This window comes from Pteronotus mesoamericanus, unplaced genomic scaffold (genome assembly GCF_021234165.1).
Source record: "Pteronotus mesoamericanus isolate MK-2021 breed Mesoamerican mustached bat unplaced genomic scaffold, CSHL_Meso_final scaffold_1186, whole genome shotgun sequence".
NCBI lineage: Eukaryota > Metazoa > Chordata > Mammalia > Chiroptera > Mormoopidae > Pteronotus > Pteronotus mesoamericanus.
In genome coordinates this window covers 10,584,864-10,609,420 of record NW_026555302.1, presented here as the reverse complement: position 1 = coordinate 10,609,420, position 24,557 = coordinate 10,584,864, and the positions used below count along the sequence as shown (strand labels likewise).

The window sequence follows — 24,557 nt, the reverse complement described above, 5'->3', positions numbered from 1 at the left end:
ATTTACCAATGCCAGCGTAGCCTCCCATAGAAACGTGGCAGGAAAAACTGTGGGGGGAGGTAGCATTTGACTCTGGATTCAAACCGAGATGGAATCCTCTCTCCCCATTAGCAGGTTAACCACGGGAGAGTTACTCAGCCTCTCTGTGCCTCGGTTTTTTCATCTGCAAAGTGGGCAAACCACTAGTGACTACCTCATTAGGTTGTTCCGAGGATGAAATGAGATAATGCCTGTAAACCTTAGAAGAGTGCCTGGAATATGAGCTAAAAAAGGCAGCCGTTCAGTGAAAGCCTGTGGTGGGTCTGATTTTGCACCCAGGTCCCGGCCCCTGACTTGCTGTCCTCTCAGTGTCCGTGCCCGTCTGTGGCCGGGTGTCACCTCGGTTTGCTCGCGCTCTCCCCTCTCCTTGGGGCTTTCCTCAGCTAATCTCGGTGTTTGCAGGCCCGGTTAACTCTCCGGGCTGGAAGGTAACTTGGAAGACAATGCAGGAAGACGATGCGTTGCTGTTACCAGTGGTGATTTTATGGCTTGTTGGTAGAGGCTTGTAATAAGAGGTTTTTGTTTCATAAAGCAACAGGGATTATCTAAAAGATAAAAATCCCTTCCCCATGCTTATTATAGTTATGCCTACTTATTGTAAAAGGTAAGAATATACATTACAGAAGTATAAACTTCTATACATTACAGAAGTATAAAGAATATACATTGTGAAAGGTATGTTTCCTAGATATTTCTTTTTCTCTTGTCCTCAAATTTTTAAAAATTAAATTTATCGGGGTGACATTGGTTAGTAACATTATATAAGTTTCAAATGTACATTTCTATGACACATGTCTGTATATCGCACTGTGTACCCACTGCCCAAGCCTCATCTCCTTCTATCATCCCCTAGATATTTATTGAGTGCCTACTATGTGATAAGATGCTGTCAGATGGTGCAATATAATTGCTGTTAATAGTTTGGTGTATATTCTTATGGCTATTTTAAAGGTCTTTGTAGTCATATAAGCAATATTATTTATGAAAATGAAATCATCCTAAAAAATAAAATAAAACCATCCTTAAAGATTACTCTCTTGTTACCCAATTCTTTTAAACTACTGCATATTATTTTTTGAATGGCTATTTGATAATTTAGTTAATAAAACTTCTCTTGATAGATTGTTGATAGTTCTCACTTTCTTATTATTACAAGCAGTGATACAGTGAAAATCTTTTTATTTATATGTCTTTGGCATATGTATTTCTGGAGAATAAATTTTTAGATGTGGAGTTGCTGGATCAAATTGTGTATTAATCCCGAACCTTAGTAAGTTAAAAAGATTGCTGTTATTTAAATGTCGATCTTCTTCCCTGTTTCCCCATACTTTGAACAGCACTAGGTGGTAATATTCTTCATACTGTCTGCCAGTCTAATTGGTGAGTGTTTTATCACTTTAATTTGCATTGAAAAATCATTGAGCTGGGCCTTTCTGTATTGGTTGGTTGTACTTTATATATTGTGACCTGTACTATGTTCATGTCCTAGGCCCACTGTTTTTTATTGTTCAAGTACAGTTGTTTCAATTTTCCCACCCCCACTTCCCCTGTCCCACCCACCCACACCTCCCACCATTAAGCCTTTGTTGGATTTTTCTTTATTTTATGGTTTACTGAGACCTTGGTGTATTAGTGACTATAGCCCTGTGTCATATGTTGGATTTTTTTTTCTTTAAAAAAATATATACTCTATGACTTACTTATAGACATTTTTAGTTTATAGTTAGTCATATTTCTTAATCTTGCTCGTGGCATCTGGTTTTGGTTTTTGGTTAGGGATTCCTTTCCCAACATGAATGATAAAAATCTGACAGATTTTTTATATTGGTAGTACTTTCTGACTTTTATTATAGTCAAGATTAATGATACCCATCAATGCTTGTTTCCATTTTTCTTTTTGCTTTTAATTGTGTTCTTAGATTTTGCTCTACAGCTTAGCATGTACAGCCTCGTCAAATATTTTCAAAATTTGGCATATTAATTTACTGTGGAGCAAAATAGAGTATAAGGTGGGATCATCTTAGACTCTGTTTAATTGAATACCAAATTATAAGTAATTGCATTATACTTGGTGCCAGTTTAAAGGAAGGTGACCAGAAGTCCCTGTCTGCCTGGGTTAATCTGTTTTTTAGTGTGACTTTTAATAGTGTTTCTTTTCATTCTCAAAAGTGCCTCAGTTTAGAGAAAAGTTGTAAGGATTATAAGGGAGAGTTGTTTACATGGGATGGTTCTTTAAGATATTTTACTATTAAGGCTTCAGTTATTTTTGGTTACATTATCCCTTCAGTACTTAGTAGTACTTCATTTGCTTTAGCTTTTAAAAAACTTCTTCATTATTTTCATGGTGCACTTACTGCAAACTTCATAGCATTGCTTGTGTGAGGTATTTCTAGAGTAGTGATGTGTGTACTCTCTTAACCTTTATTCCAATTTCTAGAATAATGTTTACTTTTTGAGTAAAATGTCCCTCCAAATTCTTATCAGTATTGTCCTAAAGACAAGGAAGCATTTGTCTGTGTGTTCATATGTTTTGGTTATATTTTACTAAATATATGATACAACCTTTTTTTGTGTGGATATGACGGAATGTTTTCACCTGGCCAGATAAACCTCTAGCTGTCACATTAATGGTTTTCGGTGTTGAGTGTGTCCACAGACAGGAATTAGCTGACGCTGGCGTCATGGGACTTCTAGCAGGCCGAGCGATGCTGCCTTAACACAGATCCCGGTGGCACTGCCTTAGTGCAGGTCCCTGCTGTGCTGGGTAGCAGTGTTGAGAAAGCCAGGTGCTTGCTGTCAGCCAGCCAGGTTTTTATCTAGCTTGTTTTGTCACTGAGACAACATTTCTCCAGCCTTGTCTTACGTAGCATTGTATCAGAGGCCTTGTTATAATGTAGGTTAAGTGTGCCTATTACCTTTGTTTTCTTTACTAACTCTGTTACCACTTAAGAGATTTATAGAGTTTAGAATTACTCTCTTCACCAGGGATTGTGAACTGTTACTCCATCTCCTTTCTAAAACTGTTACTGCACAATTTGGGATGTTTTATGAAGTTGCCATTTTAAAAGGCCAGATAGTTTCCTTGAGTCTTGTACAATGTCTTGTACACATGAATGTATCTTTAAAACCTTAATTTTTTTACATTTCAGGTTTTGGTGTGTTTATACATATTATAATATAGATGTTTCTAGCATTATATATTTATATATATCTGTGACCATTGGTTTTAGTATATTTTGGCCTCTTTAATAAAATTTTAATATTTGAGAATATTAATCTGGTGAATAAAGCACCAAATAGAAATTCCTACTTGTGTTATCATTAACTTTTAAATTTCACTCTTTGTATTTGTAGGTATTTACTCTACTTATTTGTAGGTATTTTCAGCTTTACACTATGTAGAATGTAGATAAGTATTTTCATAACGAGTTTATGCTTTGAAAGTATATATCTAGACACTAAGGATAAATTATATGGATGAAATTTTTACTGTTATTTTTGCAATGGGTGCAATAATATAAGCAAAAGTGTTTTTTATAGGTACTTAGTCATGTTTTTTGTTTTCTAATATATAAATAATATAATATGAAGTATAATGTTTGTCATTTTTGTTTTTGTGATTTCTCTACAGAGAGTGATAACGAACTCTCGAGTGGAACAGGTGATGTGTCTAAGGATTGTCCTGAGAAGATCCTGTATTCTTGGGGAGAGTTGCTAGGAAGATGGTAAAATTTATTTTTTTAATTGATAATTTTATGTTTATATAATCTGTGTTGTATTAAGTTTTATATTATATGAATTTGTTTTAAGATCTATGTATTCCTGTATCTTAATAGTTTAATGTACTTTAAAAACATAAAAGTTATAAAAGTTAAAATAAAATTCATAAATACTCTTTATGTTTGTGTAGGCCTTCCCCCCACTATCATCTTATTTATAAGCCATAACATGGCTCAGAGCAGTCACTTTTATGCTGTTACATTGACAATACATGTAAATACCTATTGTTAAAGTGTTACATTTCCTTTCTCTACTAAGTCTATTACCACTAAAGGGGGCTGTAGATTTTAGAAGTACTCATTCACCATTGATTATAAACTGTAACTCAGTCTGTTCTATTCTTCTTGACTAAAAGTCTTCTTGACTTTACATTTTGGGGTTTTATCTGGAACTGCAAAAGAAGGTACTCTGTTTATATTTGTTGTAAATACTCTTTATATTTATTATAATTGAGTTTTTAAAAAAGATAATCATGAGTATTGTATGCAGGTAAAATAAACTCTTGCCAGCCAAGAGACTCCACCACACCAATGCAGATACGCAGAGAACACTACTTTTTTACTGAGTGTGCATATCAGTTATATGCATGCAGGTAGTCTAGGAGAAAGTACAAAGTTTGGGATGAACTTCATACATTTTATACAATCAGGTATGAGAAAGATCAGTTAAAACTACTTGAAGAGACAAATGAATGTTACGGTGATCTCCTGTACGAATCCTTAGAGACTCCTGAGTTAATGTGGAGATGTATATTTATAGATCCAAGCATTGGAAGGCTTATGGCTTCTTATTGTAAAATATGGAGACTAGGTTTATCAGATTCCTAACTAAACTGTTGAGCCCATTATGTCTGTAAGGAGATATTCTAAGAGGAAGAGAGGGCCAGCTGCTTCACCTCTATTAAACAAAGAAAGTAATTTATCTTACTGTACAAATATAAAATGAACACATCTCAGAGTTTATTTGACTCATTAACTGATAGGAAGCCAGTAAATATTAGAACCAATAAAAATGAGGATTTGATTTAGAGATTTATATTCTCCACCAGACAATTCATTGGCATTGCCATGAGAAGGAATCGTTTGAATAGCTGAGAAAAAAACTTCAGCATTATTACCAGTTTCCTACACATTATCCTCTATCTGTTGAGAGGTGTAAATGAGGCTCGTCAAAGGGAAATAAAGGTGTGTACCCTACAGCATCAGGTAGTTCTCAGGCTCCAGCGTTCCGCCGAAGGGACGCCAAGCAGTCTCTTCAGCCAGCAGCGGCAGGGACGTGCGGGGCAGGCCTGGGACGGACTTTGGGGAGGGGTGTTCGGAGCCTGGCTCTGCGCTGCGGCAGCGGCTCGCCTGCTCACAGTCAGCTCCGGGGCCTCAGATGGTTCTTTCTGTGCCTTCAAATGCTGCCTAGAAATATTTAGTTACCACATTTGTTATTACAAATAAGTTCATAGGGCAAATAAGGAAAAGTAAATGAGAGGAAGAAACCCTTTCTTTGGTGGAATAACATGGTTCACCAGTCAAGAGGACAGGATCAAGAAAAAGTCAAAAACATCATAGAGCGTAAACTCTTACCACTATTTCATGCCCTTCCTCCACTGCCCCCCATTTTTCTCTTGACCCAGGCTTATTCTTTATGTAAACTTGTTAATACACTTTTCCTAAGAGCAGCAGTTCAGCAGTGGGGAGGGGAGTATGCATGTTTCATTTTCTTGTGTTCTCAGGCACAGTAACCTTGGGGCACGACCGAAAGGGCTGTCGACTCTGGTGAAGAGTGGCGTCCCTGAAGCTCTGAGGGCAGAGGTATGGCAGCTGTTAGCTGGCTGCCATGACAACCAGGCCATGCTGGATAACTACCGACTGCTCATCACAAAGGTAGGAAGCTCTTTTCATGTTATGCTCCTAGGATGTATTAAAGAAATGCTGCCTCCATAGCTCCAATAAGCCATACATGCGTTGGACCCATTTCGGAACTGTGTTGGTGCGGGGCAGGGAATAGTTCTGCCTTCCGTTCTGAGCACTCGAGGGGTCCAGGCAAATGACGCCCCTCGTCATCGGTGACCACTCCATGGCTTGGCTTTACAGTAATTAGTTACCAGATTGGAATAGAGTTATATTTCAAGTATAATCAATTAACCTTTTTTTTTACTGTTTGCGATTCATATAGTTATACTTGTGCACAGTGTAATTATCTTCTAGTATAATTTTAAAATCAAATTACCTTGAAATGACAAGGTCTTCTGTGCTTATGTGGCCTTGCGCTTCAATGATGTGGCGGTTGCCCAGGTCCTTGTTCTGTCAGGAGCATCTGGGTCCAACGTAAATTCCTCTGCTTCTGTCTGAAAAGCTGATTCTGGAGCACAGTAAATAAAGGTCATCCTTGATCCTAGACGGTCTTCGTAGGTCTCACCTCCTACATAGATTTTAAAATAATAGCAACATGTGTTTTTAAAAAATCTCGATACGTAAGTGCGATTTTTGGATAACCAAGACTTGTTCCTGAGGATATGTCAGCTTTTATGATTCTTTAGTTCCTCTCATTCCTTCTTCCCTCTCTTCCCTCTTTGCCCCTTCCCTTTCACAATGTTTTTGAGTGTCTCGTATATTCAGTCACTGCTAAATTCAGGGTCTTTTTTAGACCATTTTTTTACGATGGTTTTCTAAAGCGGCATGTGCAAGGTGGCGCACTGACGTGGGGTTGCGGAGGGTGTCTAAAGTTTCATCTATATTTTTGAAATTACCAGTACAAAAGAACGTGAAGCTGTGCTGATACTTGCTGTGCTGTGACACTGAGACCTCACCAGGTCCTAGGGCCCAATGGCCATTTATCCCATGTGGCTCAGGAATGACCTGCCAGAAGGAAGGGCTTACAGTCCTTGGGGCTGAATAATTGTGGTGCTCACACTCATACGCTCGCTTTCACAATACTAGGTTTTTGCAGTTTGCAAGTGTTTGATTAAGTGGATTTACAGGTTATCTAGTTTTAATTTAACTGTAACTCATAGGATGGGTGAGCAGTTTAAAAAGATTCTGTCACAAGGTGTTACATGGCAAGATATTAAAAAAACCCTAATCTAACCCATCAAGTAAGAATTAATGTTATGATAAAATGGGTAAGAGAGAAGCTACTTTTGGAAATAAACTCATGTTATTTATAGAGATGGACATTTGACACATTTGGCAATTTAAATATCACTGTTGTTTATCACTGAAAACTTACATGTGTGCTATCATAAAAACTCTTAATACCTTCTTCAGAAACCTGGAATCAGGAATGTCAAATATGGTTAAACTTGTACAAGTATTTGCAGAGAATTGGGACTGAAGGTTAAAAATATAAAAATAGTGGTATAATACAGTAGCATATGTGCATAATAAAAATAAATAATACAAGAAATATACATATATTGGAAGTTTATGCTCAGAACAGTTTTTATTGATGGGGCTATCTGAGCAGAAATGTCCCAAGACTGTAATTCTGGGTGTTTGACCACTTTTTCATATAAATAACAAACTGTATGCTTTTAGTGGCTGCTCATGGTGTAGCAAGTAGAGGCTTTGTTAATTCATACCTTTTAAGACTTCAAACTTTGGGAGAAAAATTAAACTATTATTTATGAACTCCTGACACTGCAGTGAATGCTGGTGTATATGATAAAAGTTTTACCGTAAATACCAAGCGCCACTTGAGGAACTTGCCCGGGGTCCCAAGCTAGTAAGCAACGGAGCTTCAAGTCTCAAGCCACAGTCTCCCCCCACAGTGGACACCAACATTCCCTCCTGGATTCGAGTCTCACTTCTCCCACATAGTCATTTGTGATCTCGAGAAGTTTTCCCAACTTTTTAAGCCTCAGTCTCATCATTTGTAAAGCAGAGATAATGGGACTGTTGTGGGAATTCAATAATAGGACATAGTGCTAAGCCCATAGTACATATTCAAGATTAGCGTCTACTGTCTTTACCAATATGATATTACATCCTGAACATGATAATAGTAATAAGGGACATAGTATCAGTGTAAACTTCTACTTCAATATGTGTACGAGGCAACTTCCAGCCACACAGTCTTCAGAGGAGCACAAGACGTGCCTAACAGCCGATGGAATCGGAAGGAAATCTTCATGGAAGCATGAAGTGTCAGATTTGTCTTTTTTTGTTTGCTTGTTTTTGGCTTGTTTTTCCTGGGTGGTGTATATCATGGAATGTTTGAATCCTAAAACTTGACTTTGTAGTGATTCATGAGTTATTATTTTAGTTATGCATATTCAGTTATATCAAAAAGTAAAATGACATTCTCTAAAAACCGCTCCTACTGAGTGTCTGATGTGATAAGATTGCAAAGCAGGTATTAATTTCATTCACTTACTGATTCGCTCATCTATTCAGTAGCTCTTTATTGAGCATCTTTTATGGGCTGCACTCCCTGCGGTTTCTGGGCCTGCGTGGAGGACAGGAGTTCACACCCCGAGGCGTGTTGCTTTGGGAGAAGTCAGGCCCGTGCACGGAGAGGTCATGTGTGTCCTGGTACAGGCTGCAGTGGCCTCTCAGGCAGGCGCGTAGGAGGCAGGTGAGGCGGCGACAGCTGCGCGTGGGTGAGCCCGGGGAGACTCCCCAGGGCAGATGGGCCCGTGGTGGGAATTACGGACGTCTGAGCAGCCGAGGGGAGGGGCCCGGTGTAGAGGGGCCGTGGAACCCCCCAGCTGCCCGTCAGTGACCGGCTGGGTTACCCAGGGGGCCTGAGGGAGTGAGATCGGTGTGCTCTCTCCTCACCTCCCCACACCCTAGTTGGCCAACTGCATCTGCTGTTCACAAATCAGTGCTTATCCCTTGTTAAATGGGAAAAATGAGAAACCTCAGAAGCTATATCATATCAAAATATCACAAGAGAATGTTTAATTGGTCACCTAGGATTGATGGGATAGAATTTTAACAAGTCGTATCATAATGTCTACTCAATAAGTCATATCATAGTGTCTACTCAGTAAGTGTTTGAGTACCTGTTGTCCAAGTTCTGTGCTAGGTTGGTGATAGATATTAATTTTTAAAATCAGTGAACTGAAAATAGCATCTGTTGGCTAAATATAAAATAGTATAAACTTGCAAAGAAGAAGGCCAAGCTTATAAACTGCAGGCAGCATGTGCTGGGACCTCTATCAAAGAGCAAAAAGGGCAATCGTTGCAAATATTACTTTGGCAGTTGCTGCAAAAATCCTTTTTTGGGATATAAATAAAAGACAGTCATTGTAAGAGCCTGTACATTGTCTGCTTCCTTGAGTGTTGGGCGGAGAGATAAAGCCTCCCATGTTTATCCTTGTCAGGGTGTTGGTGCTGCTCAGAGCAGAGCCTGTCTTCTCTCTACTCTCCGGCGTGTTATTGTAGCAGGCAGCTTTTAATAAAGCATGTTGCTGAAGAAAAACGTTTACTCTACTTTGTTGGAATGTACTATAATTATAGTTACAGACATTCTCAAGAGGAAGTGTTTAAATTGGTATTTTTCTTAGGATAGAATAACAGTGAATAATTGAAAAGTGAAATTATGGTATCAGTCATATATTTTTTATTTGATAAGTTTTCACAGCTAAATTAAACTCTGTAGATCATTTAGTCAGGTAGATGTTGGCCTTTTCTTTACATTGTTTATATTTTATCAATTCAGGGTAGTATGCTAATCAGCCAACTCTCAACACTAGATTTCACTGAGAGGCAGGACGTCGCTAATTGCACAGCAGCCCTGTCTCTGCTGTCACCTTGTCCAGTTGACAGAAATGAGCTTTTTGACAGAACAGGGTTATTCCAGCTCAGGCAGTACCATTGAGGTACAGGAAAGCCACATATTCTTGTATCAATGCAGCCATAACATTTACAAAATTTCTCCAGAAAATTTAGAGTTCTGTAAAATTTATTAATCAAAAAAATAAGGTGGCAAGAATAAAGAGGAACTGTGTTGTAATGTAAATATCTTGAACATGTAGATATACCGGAAGGTCTTTATTAAAGGAAACTAAGAATTATTGAAAGAGATATTGAAAGATAGTGTACTCTTCATTTTTTCTTGTGTGGTAAGAGTGGTGGTTTCTGACTACATAGTTATACCTTTGTTTATTATTTCACAGCATAATTTTTATCAGATCGTCTTGGTCCCCATCCCTTGGGCTCTTTCATTGTCTGTCATATCTATATTGACACCTGCATGTGAAAGCTGCCATTGTGTGTGAATCTGAGAACTAAAAGGTTCCCACCGGTGCTGACATGTTTCTGTAAACTTTACAAATATATTCTTGATTATTTTCATGTACTTAAAGGATAATGTTCTGGTTTTTTGGTAACAAATATTGGTTTTGTTATCCTTTAAACATAGTCATAGTTTTGAGGTGAATTAAAGAAAAGATGATTTTCTGATGTTACCCTCATTTTCATCTGATGGAGTTAGAGTAGGAGTCCACTGTTTTGAAGGCAGGCTTTTGGGTAATTGTTGAGCATAGGTGATTCAGTGGCAGGAAAGCTATATTTATAGCTATAGACATAAGGATAAGAGGGGGGCAGGGATATTTTTCTTAAGTCTCACAAATTTTCAGGAGCCTGGGATTACAATGTGACTCCTGTGTCCCAATTTCATAATCACTGACCATATTTGCATATTTCTAGAGCATGTGTGTTTGTTTTTTTATTTTTTATTTTTTAGAAAACTTTATTTATTTATTTTTAGAGAGAAGGGAAAGGGGGAAGGAAGAGAGAGAGAGAAACATCAATTGGTTGCTTCTCACATGCCCCTGACTGGGGACCTGGCCCACAACCCAGGCATGGCCCTGGCTGGGAATCGAACCAGCGACCATCCAGATCCCAGGCCAGAGCTCAACCCACTGAGCCACACCAGCCAGGGCTGTATTTTTCATTTCATTGGGTGATACGGTGTGATGAGTTTTCTCCAGGGCTTTTACTTTGGCTTCGATGTACGTTTCTATTCAAATTAATGTTAAGATATGTTTACATTAATTAGTGTCAAGGTTTAAAAAAGGGGGAGACAGCAGGTACCCGAGAGGCAGGCGCCAGACGTCCATCCTCCCCCAGCGCATTGCACAGTCTTGCTCATGTGTCAGTAACAGCGCCATTTTGCAGCTTCTTGATTACACCATGAATCTCAGCATCTTGTCTTTCTTGTTTTGTGTCTCTTTACATTTTGTATTTCTTTGTCTCTTTTATCACATCTTCCATTTTCTGTATACCTGTCCTCCCGTTATACAGAGCTCTGAAAAGTGGTTTTCATTATTTGTTATTTTATATTTGCTTGTTCTCATGTTCCCTGTGACTTTCTTAGGTTAGGCTGCTTTGTAGTTGTGTGGTTTACAGTTGGTTTTCAAACTGAGAAGATAATAAACTGTGTCATCATAGAGAAGCTGTCGTCTTGTTGTACTCTGTATCCCAGGGCCTGGCGCTCACCAGCCCTTAGTAAATACTCGTTGGATAACTAATGAACTAAACTCTATAGGGCAGTGCTCCAAGATTTAAAGTTTTTTTTTTTGTTTTGGTTTTTGGTTTTTTAATAATATAGAACACATCAAGTTATAGACTGGAGCTTTAATTGAAGTCTTTACTTTTTTTGTTACATTTAATGAGTAGCTCTTAGGGACCACCCTTCGAGTGTAGGCATTGAAAATTTGTCCTTTTAATTTGCTTATTTTTTCATTATAACATAAATAATTACTTCTTTAGAGCTTATGAAGAAATGTAGTTGTTAATATGCACACGTAAAGATCTGAAAATACAACATATAGTATGTCTTCTGTTACAAACTCATATATATCCAACTTTCTACTTCCTTTTTCTACCAAATAGAAAAAAAAATAAACAAATGGAAAACCAAAAGATCACTGAGTAAATTTAAGATTATTGGGAGCCATAGAAAAATTTAGTTCCTTTGTGAAATTTCTTGAGCTTCTTCAAGAAGATACTAGATCAAAGTCATGTTTGGAGGTATTATTGATGCTGCAATTATTTTTTCAGATTTAAAAGCCTTACTTTATAATCTGGTTTTTTATTAATTATTAATTCCACAGAATGTTTCAAATTAAGTATTGTAATCAATTCAATATGTTGCAATTTTAAAAGACTAGTTATACCATAACAATTTATTATGTTTCTCATTTTGTTTCTTCTCTATGTTAAATCTTTACTTTTTTCTAGATTCACAAATCAATTTTATCAGAAATGCTTCTATGAAGCACATAATAGATTTTAACATTTTACATACAGCATTTCTATTCCTAATGAATAATGATAACTAGATAAAAGTTGCTTAAAACTTTTTTTTCCTGGGTTGGAATATTAGAGGTATGCATATTTCTATAAGAGAGAGCTTTACTCATTACTACTGTCAGAACAACTCAATCACTTCTACCCTTTATGAGGGTGATATTTGACATTTATGAAAACTGCCTAATATTTTAATAGATGACTTTTACCTTGATACCAGCAAAAATGATGGGAAAAGGAGAAATTCCATTTAATTCTTTAAATCTTGAGTTCGTTTTTGAAAAGTATAATGGCAATTTTTAATTGAAAGCTTATCTTAGTTTTTCTGCCTAGCTGTCTAGTTGGTACTTAGGTACTCTACGTTAGGTTCCATCTTGTCACAGAGCTTATGTAATCAAAGTCTCTGTAGCTTTCTTTCTTTAATTTCTAGGGGCCCCAGATCTTTAAAGAGTTTCAAAGCTCAAGTATGGGTGTGATTTGGATATGTTTACAAAATTTCTGTCTTATTCAGTCTTTCAGAGCTGATTGTGCAATCAGCAGGAACATTGATCTTTATTGCATGTTATTCAAAATCAAGATTTTCTGAGTAAAAATCTGTAGTGGAACTTTGCATTAAGGATTGAAGGAGTCCCTCTAGATAAGTTAAATACTCTTTTTTTCCTGTTGGGGCCAATGATAATGATACTGAGCTGTGGTTTTCCCCACCCACTTCTGTGGAAAGGCCCTTCCCCCTTGGAACAGAAAATCGACTGAGCTTGATCCTCGGGAAGAGATGAGACAAGAATCCTTGTTTGTCCCAGGGGCACCGTGTAGTGTTGCATTAAATGTTCTGGGACTAATTAATCAGGAAACGATTCTAATTAAGAAGGAAACTGCTCCTTAGCTGCCTGCTCAGAGTATTTTATGGAAAGAAACTGTCGGCTTAGCTACTTGCTGTCCAGCTTCCAGCAACGTTCATTAAGTGCTGTGTCCCAGTTGAAAGGGGGTGATTTAGGGATTTCTAGCAGATTTTATTTGTAGTGATAAACTGATATTTAATGGACTTCTTTTCGGGTATAAGTGTACACAATAGCAATGATTTTGGAGTTTAGAATGTTTTGGTTGATCTGCAAGACTTTTTAGCTTGTAATCTTACCATTAGAAAAAAAAAGATTTTATTTATTTATTTTTAGACAGAGGGGAAGGGAGGGACAAAAGGAGGGAGAGAAGTATTAGTGTGTGGTTGCCTCTTGCGTTTCCCCTGCTGGGGACCTGGCCCACAACCCAGGCATGTGCCCTGACTGGGAATCGAACCGGCAACCCTTTGGTTAGCAGGCTGGCACTCAATCCACTGAGCCACACCAGCCAGGGCTTTTTTTTTTTTAATCCTGAAATAAACCATGCTGCTTAAATATAATCTTGGGTATGTATGTAGGTGAATATAAATATAAACAAACATGTATGTCATGTAGGACCAAAATAAACATAACTTTCCAAAAACTATCAGTAAATTTGTCTATTTAAATTATATTGACATTTCTGTTAGCTTAATAGTTTCTTTGGCTTGACTAAAATCTTCTTAGAGAATTTATGTATAAGATGGAGTATTTTAATTTCACAAGAGTATGCATCATATATGTATTATGTCTTGTTTCCCAGGCTTCTTTGCATTGTTATAATGACGATTATTCTATTCAGCGTATCAGATATTTCTTAATTTCCCAAATGGTAATTGATTATTAACTACTACCGAGTACTTCATAGTTGTTCTCAATAGTACTTTTGTTCATTGCACTTTCTCACTTTCGCTCACTTTCGTTCCTCCCCGCCGCTGGCGCACCGTCAGCGCTGAGCGTGCTTCTAAGATGCTGCTTTCAGTTGGCCCTTTAGAATCAGTTTCTTCTGTGTTATTATTTCAAATTGGTTATAGCTCAAGAAGGTAAGTCTTGTGCAAAAAATTGCTGGTACAACACAATCTAATGTTTACAAACTTTATGGAATGCTTAACCTAGGTAGACATAGTCCTGTGAATTTGGAGTAATTGCTTGTTAAAGGCAGATGCATTTCTGTTAGACTTACCATTTCTTTAAAGAAAGGAAGAAGTTATCAACCCCCAAACGCCACTAACAGGTATTAAGTGTGGTGCATCTGATGGGAGCAGGACAGTACTTTGGACAAGAGCAGGGTTAGAACCGGAGGCTGCAGTGTTTATTCAGATTTTATGTGTCTGGGCTTATTTTTGTTTAGGATTTCCTTTGAACTTTGGATATGTGGGTTTGTGTTAATATGCACAACTCAGTCATATGTCTACCTTATTTGCAGTATTGTCCTATATATTGATTTAGTACATTGATTGATTTAGAAACATGCATTAATTTATCTATGTGACTTATCTATGGATTAGATTGGTTTCAAATACTAGTATTACAGTTAAGGCAGAAGTCTAAATCCTCAGATCAAGGGCAAGTGGAAGATGTGTGTCAGACTGGAAATAGGAACTTAACTATGATTTCCAACTCTCTTTTTAATGTTTCTTATTGAACATTGCTTGGACCATAAAGTGAGAGAATATTTCTTCTTTGCAATGTAATAAAACTGCAGGCTTATCAAAGTTTTCGTGAACAAATAGTACCTCCAGAGGCATAACAGTAAAGGAGACCCTGCTGACTTTCTAGAGGCGGCCTTTTGAATGCTGACACCTGACAGCACACGTGTGGTGGCACGTTAATGCTCCGAGAGAATGGTTACAATGAAATCGTGACTCTGTCTTTTTATTGTGGAACTAGAGATGTTCTCTAAGAACGCTGGCAGCGGCGAAGCATCCTTGAGAAACCTGTATCTGATCGTGGTAATTTTATGGGTTTTCTAAGGATTCCATGATGCTTCAGGGGCCCGCCAAAGAGTCTGTCGGATTGCTTAGTCCTCTAAAAATGTGGCAGTAAAATAAAATGCCAACCTTCCGTCCCCTTGTTTTTCTGACCCAGTACCAAAGAGAGGCTGTAAACTTGCTCTGTTCAGTAGTGTTGACTTAGAACGCACTGTCGCGGAAGCGCAGGCACCGGCTCCTCGTTTAACTTTCGCTGCACTTTGATTCTCAAGGTTTAACCTTCGTTTCTCCCCTCAAGTGCACGTCATTTCTGTATTTCTTTAGGTATTCAATGCTTTTTGATAATGATAAAAATATACTATATTGGCTTGTAGAAATGTTTTCTCATAATACACTTTTCAAACTTTAAGACATGTCAGCCTTATGTACTCAATCATATTTTAAATAAATAATAACCGTATTTGAAATCAAAATTGGACAGCAGTTGGCTTTTTGTTCTCCTCGCAGGAAACAGAAAGTGCTGGAAAAAGGCACTGAGTGGTTCAAGCAACATTCAGCACAGTAATCTTGAAGTCACACTCTTTCTGAAGTATCTTGTTGCTGCTATGAAATGCAAACAGGAGTAAATTCCAGCCCTGAATGCGTTTTATTGACCTGTATGTGGCGTCATTCACAGCACACCTTTGCTCCATTTGTGCCCGTGATTAACATACTATTGGCATTGCTGTTGTTACAAAATTGCAGTACACAATGGAATGCAAGTTTTTGTGGAATTGAAATAAGCCAACAATAGAGTTATCACTTAATATTTAGAACACAATGGTTAAATTGTCTTTGTTGCTAAGGACAAGCAAATAAATACTAGAGGACTTTCTACTATTTTTTAATTCTGTTTTGCTTGGTAAGGAAGACTGAGAGTTATTTGAGATGTGTAAGGTGTCAGTCACAGTATTGGCAATCTTGTTGTCATGCCGAGTTTTTTCATTAGAATTTGTTATGGCATTTCTATAGCTAGGACCTGACCTGTCTAAGCAACAGATGCTATAGTATGTTACTCTGTATCAGTAACTTTTATACTTACAATCTTTGTGTCCCAGCCCAAATTTATAACATTGTTAACAGGCACCCTTGTGAATATAAAACATTTAGGGCTTTCAAGAACCTCAGTAAAATGTCTTGAGTTGCTATTGCATGCGTCGGATGGTAAGCGTCTTGTTTGATAAACGAGGTGCATTAGGCATTGGGGACTGGGAACAAGTGTCACCTAGTGAATAAGTTAACCAGAACTTTCTTCTCTCATTTCCAGTAGCATTTTCCTGAGACATGAAGACTATTTGCAGCAATTGTATTCAGAATTCTTCACAAACTTGGATTCTTATGAAAATTCCCTCAAATATAAGGAGCAAATTAGACATAACCTAATATTTTTTATTCTAGTGGATTTTAAAAATTGAATAAGTAAAACAGAAGAAAACAAAGTAAAAACAAACATCTTAGTCTGATTATCCTGCCCACTGTCTTTTATTAATGGTATGTCCTCATGTTACCTAATAATTAACATTTTTTCTTGATTCTGTTTATGTTGGTTCAATCCACATTATGCAAAGTTAAAATTTACAAATATAAAGCCATTCCAGGGATATTAGGTACATTATCTGTCTGAAATTTTCCAAAATGTTTTTAACATTCATTTTGTGCACAAAAGCTTTGATTGTAGCAGTGCTATACATCTACTTCATTAGGAAGCTCAAAGGATTAGAGTTAAATTTATAATTGTTTCATATACTTAGAAGGAAGAAACTTTATTGGTGGAATAACATTTATTATTACAATTGTTGTTTGAGTGGCATAATTTTACCATATGTTACAATCAATTAGCCATCATTATTCTCATGAAGTTCTGTAAGAAACACTTTCATATTTAATACCTTCACTGGTGAACAGCACCAAGAATTTTATTTCCCTCTGGGGCATACAGCTGTTTTCAGCCTACTCAGTGCCATGTCAGGGCATAAAATCATCTTGACAGAAAGATCTAAATTATAAATAGTCCCATAATGACATTCAGCTTGGGCGGTACATTTATAAAAGGAGTTATTAAGGAAAATGTCATTCCAACCCATTACTATAGGAGAATTCCTCACATTTTTGCAGCTGCCTTTTGGTCCTCAGGTAATATGTGCATATGTAAGCATTTAAATGGCTGGGCTATCAAATTTACAAGTATAAAGCCATACCAGGGATATTGGATAGATGTTTCCTCAAGTTTTCTATAACTTTTCCATCACAAATACATCTTAATACATGGCTTTTTTCTGTGAAAGCTGCTGAAAGATTAGATTCTTAACACTCCAAGGTTTTGACATTATTCAAAAGGCATTGTTCTGGAAATACTTATGATAAAAGAATCAGAAGTTGATTTATTTTGTTATGAGCAACTTCAGAATATTGGGCATTGAATAAAATTTTGGGAACACTATTTTTCCTAGTATAGATATTGATTATGGATTAGTTGGTGTTAATGCTCTGAGTTTTAAATACCCAATTAATGCTAGCATCTTACTGGCACACTTAAATCCAGTGAGAATCTGCTTTGAACCCAGAGACTACTTTTCTTTGTACAAAGTTATATTTTTTTCAAAATATTTTAATTTTTAAAAATACCTGTATTTCTATAAATCATCTTTCTGCTTACATACCAGGTTGTTCCAGCTTCTGAAAGTCGGGATGGGTAAGAGAGTGAACAGAAAAAGCGGAGGGTGGTAGCAACGGTGGCCTGCGTTTACCCGGCTTTCGCCTGTGCGGTGGTCACTGCTGCAAACTTCCAGCACATTGTTGCTGGGTTGCTGCTGGCACTGGGGAGATGTCCACATCAGAGAAACAGGGGCATTCAGTCTCTGTGAACATGTGTGTATGTGTGTACGTGAACATGCATGTGAAGTCCTGTCCGCCAACTCCAACGCGGCTGCATGGTCTTGCTCAGTAGGCCAAAAAGTACCAAATGGATTTCCGATCCCTACTTCCGTCTTCCCCTTCAGTTTTCAATCACCTTTTCTTCTTTGATCCCAAATCCTTCTGGACAGAGGCATTTTCTTAGTAGGCTTTTGCCAATTTAGCAACATTTATCCCTCTTTCAGACATGTCTTGAAAACAGCATTATAGTTTTATTCTTTCCTTTCTCAATTTCTGTCTCTTAAAAGTAATTTCTGCCAAAGGCTCAGTGTTCCGAGCTGTTCCCTGTGCTACCTAATCACTTAGCCACTTGGCCTTGAAGCCGCCTGGCGAGAAATGAAGTTGTCCTGGCAGGCGTAGGTCAGTCGCTTGATTTCTCGTTTTCCTCATTTCCGCATCGCATGTCCCAAAGATGATGAGAAAGTTTAATGTTTTTAGCTTTCTTTTAAAAAGCTTTCTCTTCTGGGTGGGTTTAGCCACCCCAATTTCTGATGTTTCTAGAGAATCCCGCTGTTTGTTCTAGATTAGGCACCAGGTTTAATAAAATAATCTTTTGTGTTGATATTCAGCAGAGGAGGAACACAAATCAGTAAATTTGACTTATGTAGCAAATATTATATGAGGAGCTCGTAAACTAGTGGAGAAGATGGTTGAATATCCTCAAACCTCTGTTGGTTGGTGAATTAAATTGCTAAATAAATTATTTTAGGCCCCTGCAACAGATGCTTAATGATCTTGTGGTTAATACATCCCTGGTCTGAGGGTTAGGAGGTTTCTTTTCGTACCTTTCTGTTGACATGTCCTCTCCCCATCACACTTACAGTGTGATCCTCGCCAGTCAGGAATGTCTGCTTGTAGAGCATTGTGACATCTTTGGGGCAAAGGTGCTGGGGCCACAGGAATATCACCCTTTCAACACACAGGAAGGGAGTGCGCATGATCGGAACAGTGTGTGTTAGGCTGCAGGAGCGACAGGGAGATACACGAGACCATGTCCAGGCCTAGGAGCCGCTGTGCAGTGGGGGGTGCTGTGGAAGTGGGGGGCTGGGGAAGATTGCGGAGGGGGTAATAATCAAGACCTATCTTGGGTGCTTTTGTGTGAAACTAAGTGTATGTTTAAATGAGAATCTTATGACAATTATATCATCGCTTATAACTCTTTTTCCATCTGTTCACATAACTTACAATTGAATATTTTCCATAAGCCTATGGGCACTGCAGACTCAAATGTTGTTAGTGTCTTTCTTTAAATGTATTTGTAAAATTTTTTATTGTTGTTCTATGACTGTTGTCCCAGTCTTTCCCTCTTTGTCCTCCTCTACCCACCCCACTGTGACTTCCCGCACTCCTGTCCATGCCCATTGGTCGTTCGTGCGTGTCCTTTGACTAGTCCCTTCCCCTTCTTTTCACCATTTTCCCCGCCCCCGCCTTCTGGTCGCTCTCAGTCTGCTCCATGTTTCCATGCCTGTGGTTCTGTTTTATTCATTAGTTTATTTTGTTCATTAGATTCCTCATAGGTGAGACCACATGGTATTTTTCTTTTACTGACTGGCTTTCTTACCAACCTAGTTAAATAGTTCTCCGTAGCTTTGCCTCCCTTTGACTTGTATTGCCATAGCTCTTAGTTGTCATTATTCAAAGACATCTTTTGAGTATCAGCTACTGTATGTGTCAGAGATTTCAACTTTGAATACTATGCCTGACCATTTCATGGAATAAAAAAGTCCTCAACGATCCCCTTCTATCAGTGTTGACTGTAAATATGATTTCAATATTACTTAAATATGCAGCAATGCAAAATCAAATATAAACTCTTTATACTTTAATAGAAGCAAACTGTACAAGCATTAAAAATGTACATTTTCCATATTCATTTAACATTCCGGACGCGAGTGTTTTCTGGAGATTGAATTTGCTGCTGGCAGCCAGGGTGCGGCCTGAGGAGAACGCGCGGGCTTTCCTGGGCGTGGCCTGCTCTGGGGCCCTGTGCCTGCAGGTGACCCAGGTTTTCTCAGCGCGCTTTTCCAGCCCACTGGGAAAACGTATTTGTATGGTGTGGTGTTAGATCCTGTGACCTTCACTTGGCGCATCATTTACATATTAAACGCCTTTATGTTCTATTTTCTTAGCCTGCAACAAATCCAGAACTGCTTGGCTCCAGCACAATGATAAATGTTTCAGCAAACGTTGGCACCGACATTGCAGAGCAATGAGCTGGCAGTCAGATATTCGGAGTGTGCTTCTAGTAAAGCTTTTAGATTTTTGTGGAAATAAAAAAACTGAAAATTACAAAGTACTATAAAATGTCTGTCACAGACCACTGAAGATACATTCTCAAAGATTCCATGGACTCTGGTTTGAGAAATATTATCAAATGTGTAATATATACATGAACATAGACACTGTATATTGTATATGTGGCATAAACAAGTAGAAATTGAAAAGCTTGTGAAATTAATCATTCAGGCGGTACATGAATATAAATGACTACATTGTTAAAAATAATGATAGAATTAGCTATTGAATAATTTATTTTTAATTTGGAGGTACAGTCTGATATTTCTAGTGCATCTGTTCCTTTTCGTAAAGGACAATAAAAGGTATTTATCTTAGTAACAGACAGTAGAATGGTACGGGGCTCAGGTCCCCCATGGTGGCGGCCATCACTTGGCTCCTTTACGGTGCGGTAGGACAGGGAGGACCTTGCGGTGTGGAAAGCGTCCTCTTCCACGGAGTCGTCAGACTCCATCGCAGCCGGCTGGATGCACAGCCGGCCAGGAGCTGCCGCTGTCCAGGGCTGGGTCTGAGGGAGGCACTGGAGCTGCCGCTGTCCAGGGCTGGGTCTGAGGGAGGCACTGGAGCTGCCGCTGTCCAGGGCTGGGTCTGAGGGAGGCACTTGCGGGCTCTCCTGCCCCTGAGCCCAGTCTGAGCTTCTCAAGGTGTGTGTGTGAGCCACAGAAGTAAACCACTGCCAGCTCAAAAATAAGCCGGTGGTTTTGGGGGGTAAATACTAAAAGGAGGTGAGTAAAGAGGACGTTCAGAAAGGTATGGAGAGACACACGTAGGGGTCTGTCTATTCCCAGCCAGTTCTCTGCTGTTCACAAATAGTAGAGAAATGTGCTCTGTTCTCATCATTTGCTACATTTGTCATTTGAATCTTAATTGGTCATTAGATATTAGAAAGAAACATTAAAATATGAAAGTAAAACCTACCTTGATTTTCTAATGCAAAGCACATAAGTCTAAAATTTTGTTTTCTTAATGTGGCCATCTCTGGGAGAATGATTTATGTCACTCTCTGGCTGAAAGCCGTTAGAGACCTCACCACCGCTTCTGGGGCCTCTGTGCATTCTTTCCTGTTGGTCTCCTTATCCCCCCCGCACTGAGCTTCATGCTTCAGTGGCGCTCCCAGCCTGCGGCCTCTGTGGGAAGGGGTCCTAGAACGTCTCACAGTGCCTATCATGCAGTAAGCCTTCAGTAAAATTTTAATTGAATTGAGCTCTAATTGCAGGAATCTGAGCAAAGCACATTGCCAGTGACTGGATGTTTTCCACTGTCAGTGTATTTTAGAGCAGAGCAATAAAGGTTGGCGATAAGGAGCAAGTTAGAAGACAAAAAAAAAAAAAAAGTTTTTGCACAAACTGAATAATTGAGTTCAATTCAGCATGCATTTACTGAGTAATGAACGTTTGCTGCTACTTATGGAGTTCGGTAACTCTGTAGTTATCACAAGCCACATTGTTGAATGTGTATAGAATGATGGAGGGATGTAGGGAAGAAATACTTCAACTCTTACGCTAAACTTTTTGTTTCTTGTTTTTAAATTTGGACTCCAGGGACAACTTGTAAAGACAAGAGCATGAGAATTTCAAGTTTCTTTTTGAAAACTGAGTCATAGATGTTGGCTTGCATTTCAAGCCAAGTAAAGGTTTGATTACTTTACACTTCATGGCTTTTTAAAATTCCAGTTGCTATAACAACTTTGATGTTTCTTTATTATTTTTAGCACTTCAGTTGCCATAACAATAAGGTATCTTTAAAAAATAGCAATTTTTAAATAAGGATAAATCTCTTTCAATTAAAAGTGAGTTTCAATAAACATTTCTTGCCTATAATGTGAACCATTATTTAACTTGTAATTGTGCTATTCTGTTTTCATACAATTTTAACAGACTTTTGCAGAAGATATTTTAAGGTTCAGCTTTTTCCTCTCTGCTGTTACTGTATAAAAATTAAAAAGAGGTGGTTGTATTGAACCCTATCTATGAGATGATATTTGATGGGATTTCATTGATATAGACATCTACTTAAATGGCTTAATTTCCAGATTTGTTATTTCATAAAGAAAGGGGAAGAACATGATTGATCGATAGCTCTCCCATGGAAGATACAAGAAGACTTGAAAATTTTTTTTCCAGTGTGTTTTTAAGTCTATTTATTGTATGTTGCCATACTGAAACAATCGCTGCCCCCTTATCTGGAGATAGCTCAGGGTGCTTCGGTAGATAGAGCAGTTCTGCTTTTACTTTTTGAGAAAAAAATCCTTTTAAGTGTAGTTTCTGGTATTTAAGCCTCTAGAAAATTAAAGATAGCAAATTAGGAGAAAAAGGAGAGGTACTGTGCATTTGTTATGCAAATAGAGCCAGAAAATATAGGGAGCTACATATTCTCTTCTAAATGCCCAGGTAGTCGTGGGGATTAAACAGGTCTCTCTCGATTCATGTTATTTGGAATCCAGAAGCTGCGAAGGCGCGACTGTGCCCTAAGGCAGTGCTCTGACGGGTGCCGACGGTGGCGATGCCAGCCTGCCAGGCCGGGGGTGAATCCCGTTCAGGATTCTTAGTGTGAGAAGGCGGAGGGATGGATGATGCCTCTTAAAAAGATTTAAATGTGAAATTTGATAGAGTAAAACAACATTTTGAAAATTTAAAAGGAGAAATCCTCAATTATTTGGGAATTGCAGGATCCATGCAACTGAGGTGTTCATGGACTAAGGGTTGATAATTTTTATATTACTGCGTTGCGAATCAGAAATTTCCCAAGATGCATAGTCATGTTCAAACAATGTATTTCTCTTCAAAATGTACTGTTTAAAAGGAATGTTAAGGGAGTTGGCAACTCAATAGACTAGATTAATTTTCTAATCTCAATGGGTTAACTTGTGGGTGTAGTTTCTTAAGGAGAAAAAACGAAACAAAACGCCAGTTAATAGTAAAGAATATGCTTACCTTACTTTCAGGGGCCTTTGAACGAACATCTGCTGTGTGCTTTTCAGAGTTCATTTCCGATGTTTACAAACAACCAGCCGTAGAGGGTGGGTACTATTATGTCTGTTTGGCACGCGGAGAGGATGGCCTGCGGAACGAAGGCCTTGTAGTCGGCGAGTGCTGCGGCCAGCGTGCCAGCCCACATCGGGCTTGTTCTGCGGCCTGGGCCCTCTTCTCCAAGTCAGTCCTTCCTTGTCCTCAAACTTCATAATGCTTATTACATGCAAAACTGTAACATAGAGAAAATTGAAAGATCATGCTGTATGTGGTTTTATTTTATTGCTCTGCATACTGTTTTTGACCAATTAGATTTCAATTATACTTTTTATGTTTGAGGATTTCTTCCACCAAGAGTTAAACAGAGATGTAAGTTGGTATTTTCTCTCTCCGTTTCCCTTCACTAACCATAGCAGGGCCTCTCAAAGACTGCGCCGTCTCGGCCAGCTGTCTTAGATCCTGGCTCAGGAGGGCAGATGGGGGTGCTAGAGGGCTGACGTTTGATAAGAAGGCCTTTCTCACTCTGTGTTTCTGGCTGTGGCGTCTGCGAGGACATGCCCTGAGGACACGGGGGTCCGGAGGGTGGGACCGGAGGCAAGGACCAGGCGGACTTGCTCTGTCCCGCAGCAGCTGCTCTTTGAGACCCTCCGTAGCTCTTGTTCTTGATGGGATGTTGCTTTGGGAGGACTCTGGTATTTTTCTCCTCATTCAATATACGGGGTGGGTAAAAGGAGGATAATAATAATAATAAATAATAAAATAATTAATAAATGATTGATAATACAAGGATAAACTGTGCGTTTTGCCTACTCACAACTATAAACCTACTTTTGCCAACCCCTGTATATGATTTCCTGACAGTGCTTTAAAATTCACTCAGTTAACCTAAGGCTCTAATTTAGTGGTTTTAGTCAGAAATGGAGTACTTGAAACATGCAAGTGCAGTCATAGCTTTATCATTCTTTTCGGCTATACCTTACGTGTAGGTGAAATGCACAATGTTAAATGTTACATTTGGATAAGTTTGACATGGATGCATGCATGCACGCAACCCACAGCTATGGAAATACAAACATTCCATCGCCCCTGAAAGTTTCCTTACACCTCTTGCCAGTCAGTGCACACGTTTTTCATTCCTCTGTTGATAGATGTATGAGTGTTTCCAGTTTTTTGCTCTTAAAAATAAAGCTGCTATGTACATTTTATACAAGTTTTTTTATGGATATATGCTTTTGTTTCTATTGGGTAGATTTGATGGCTCATAGGGTAGATTTGTTTAATGTTAGAAGAAACCCCTAAACTGTTTGAAAGTTGGTCCATTTTATATCAGATTGTGAGAGTTTCAGTTGTTCTGCGTTCTTACCAACATTTAGTACTTGTTGGTGTTTTGATATTAGCCATTCTGGTGGGTATATAACGGTATCTCATTGTGACTGTAGTTTACCTTTTCTTGATGACTAGTGATGC

At 38.4% G+C, this 24,557-nt stretch overlaps 1 protein-coding gene across 5 annotated transcripts in view; it reads left to right on the top strand.

Moving 5' to 3' along the window:
* RABGAP1L (RAB GTPase activating protein 1 like) overlaps positions 1 to 24,557 on the top strand; it is a 439,381-nt gene that overhangs the window by 118,793 nt on the left and 296,031 nt on the right. For all 5 annotated transcript variants that reach the window (XM_054587734.1, XM_054587732.1, XM_054587733.1 and 2 more), the window contains 2 exons: positions 3,671 to 3,764; positions 5,543 to 5,693. In XM_054587734.1, coding sequence (XP_054443709.1) covers positions 3,671 to 3,764; positions 5,543 to 5,693 — 245 coding nt within the window. The remainder of the gene's footprint in view (positions 1 to 3,670; positions 3,765 to 5,542; positions 5,694 to 24,557) is intronic.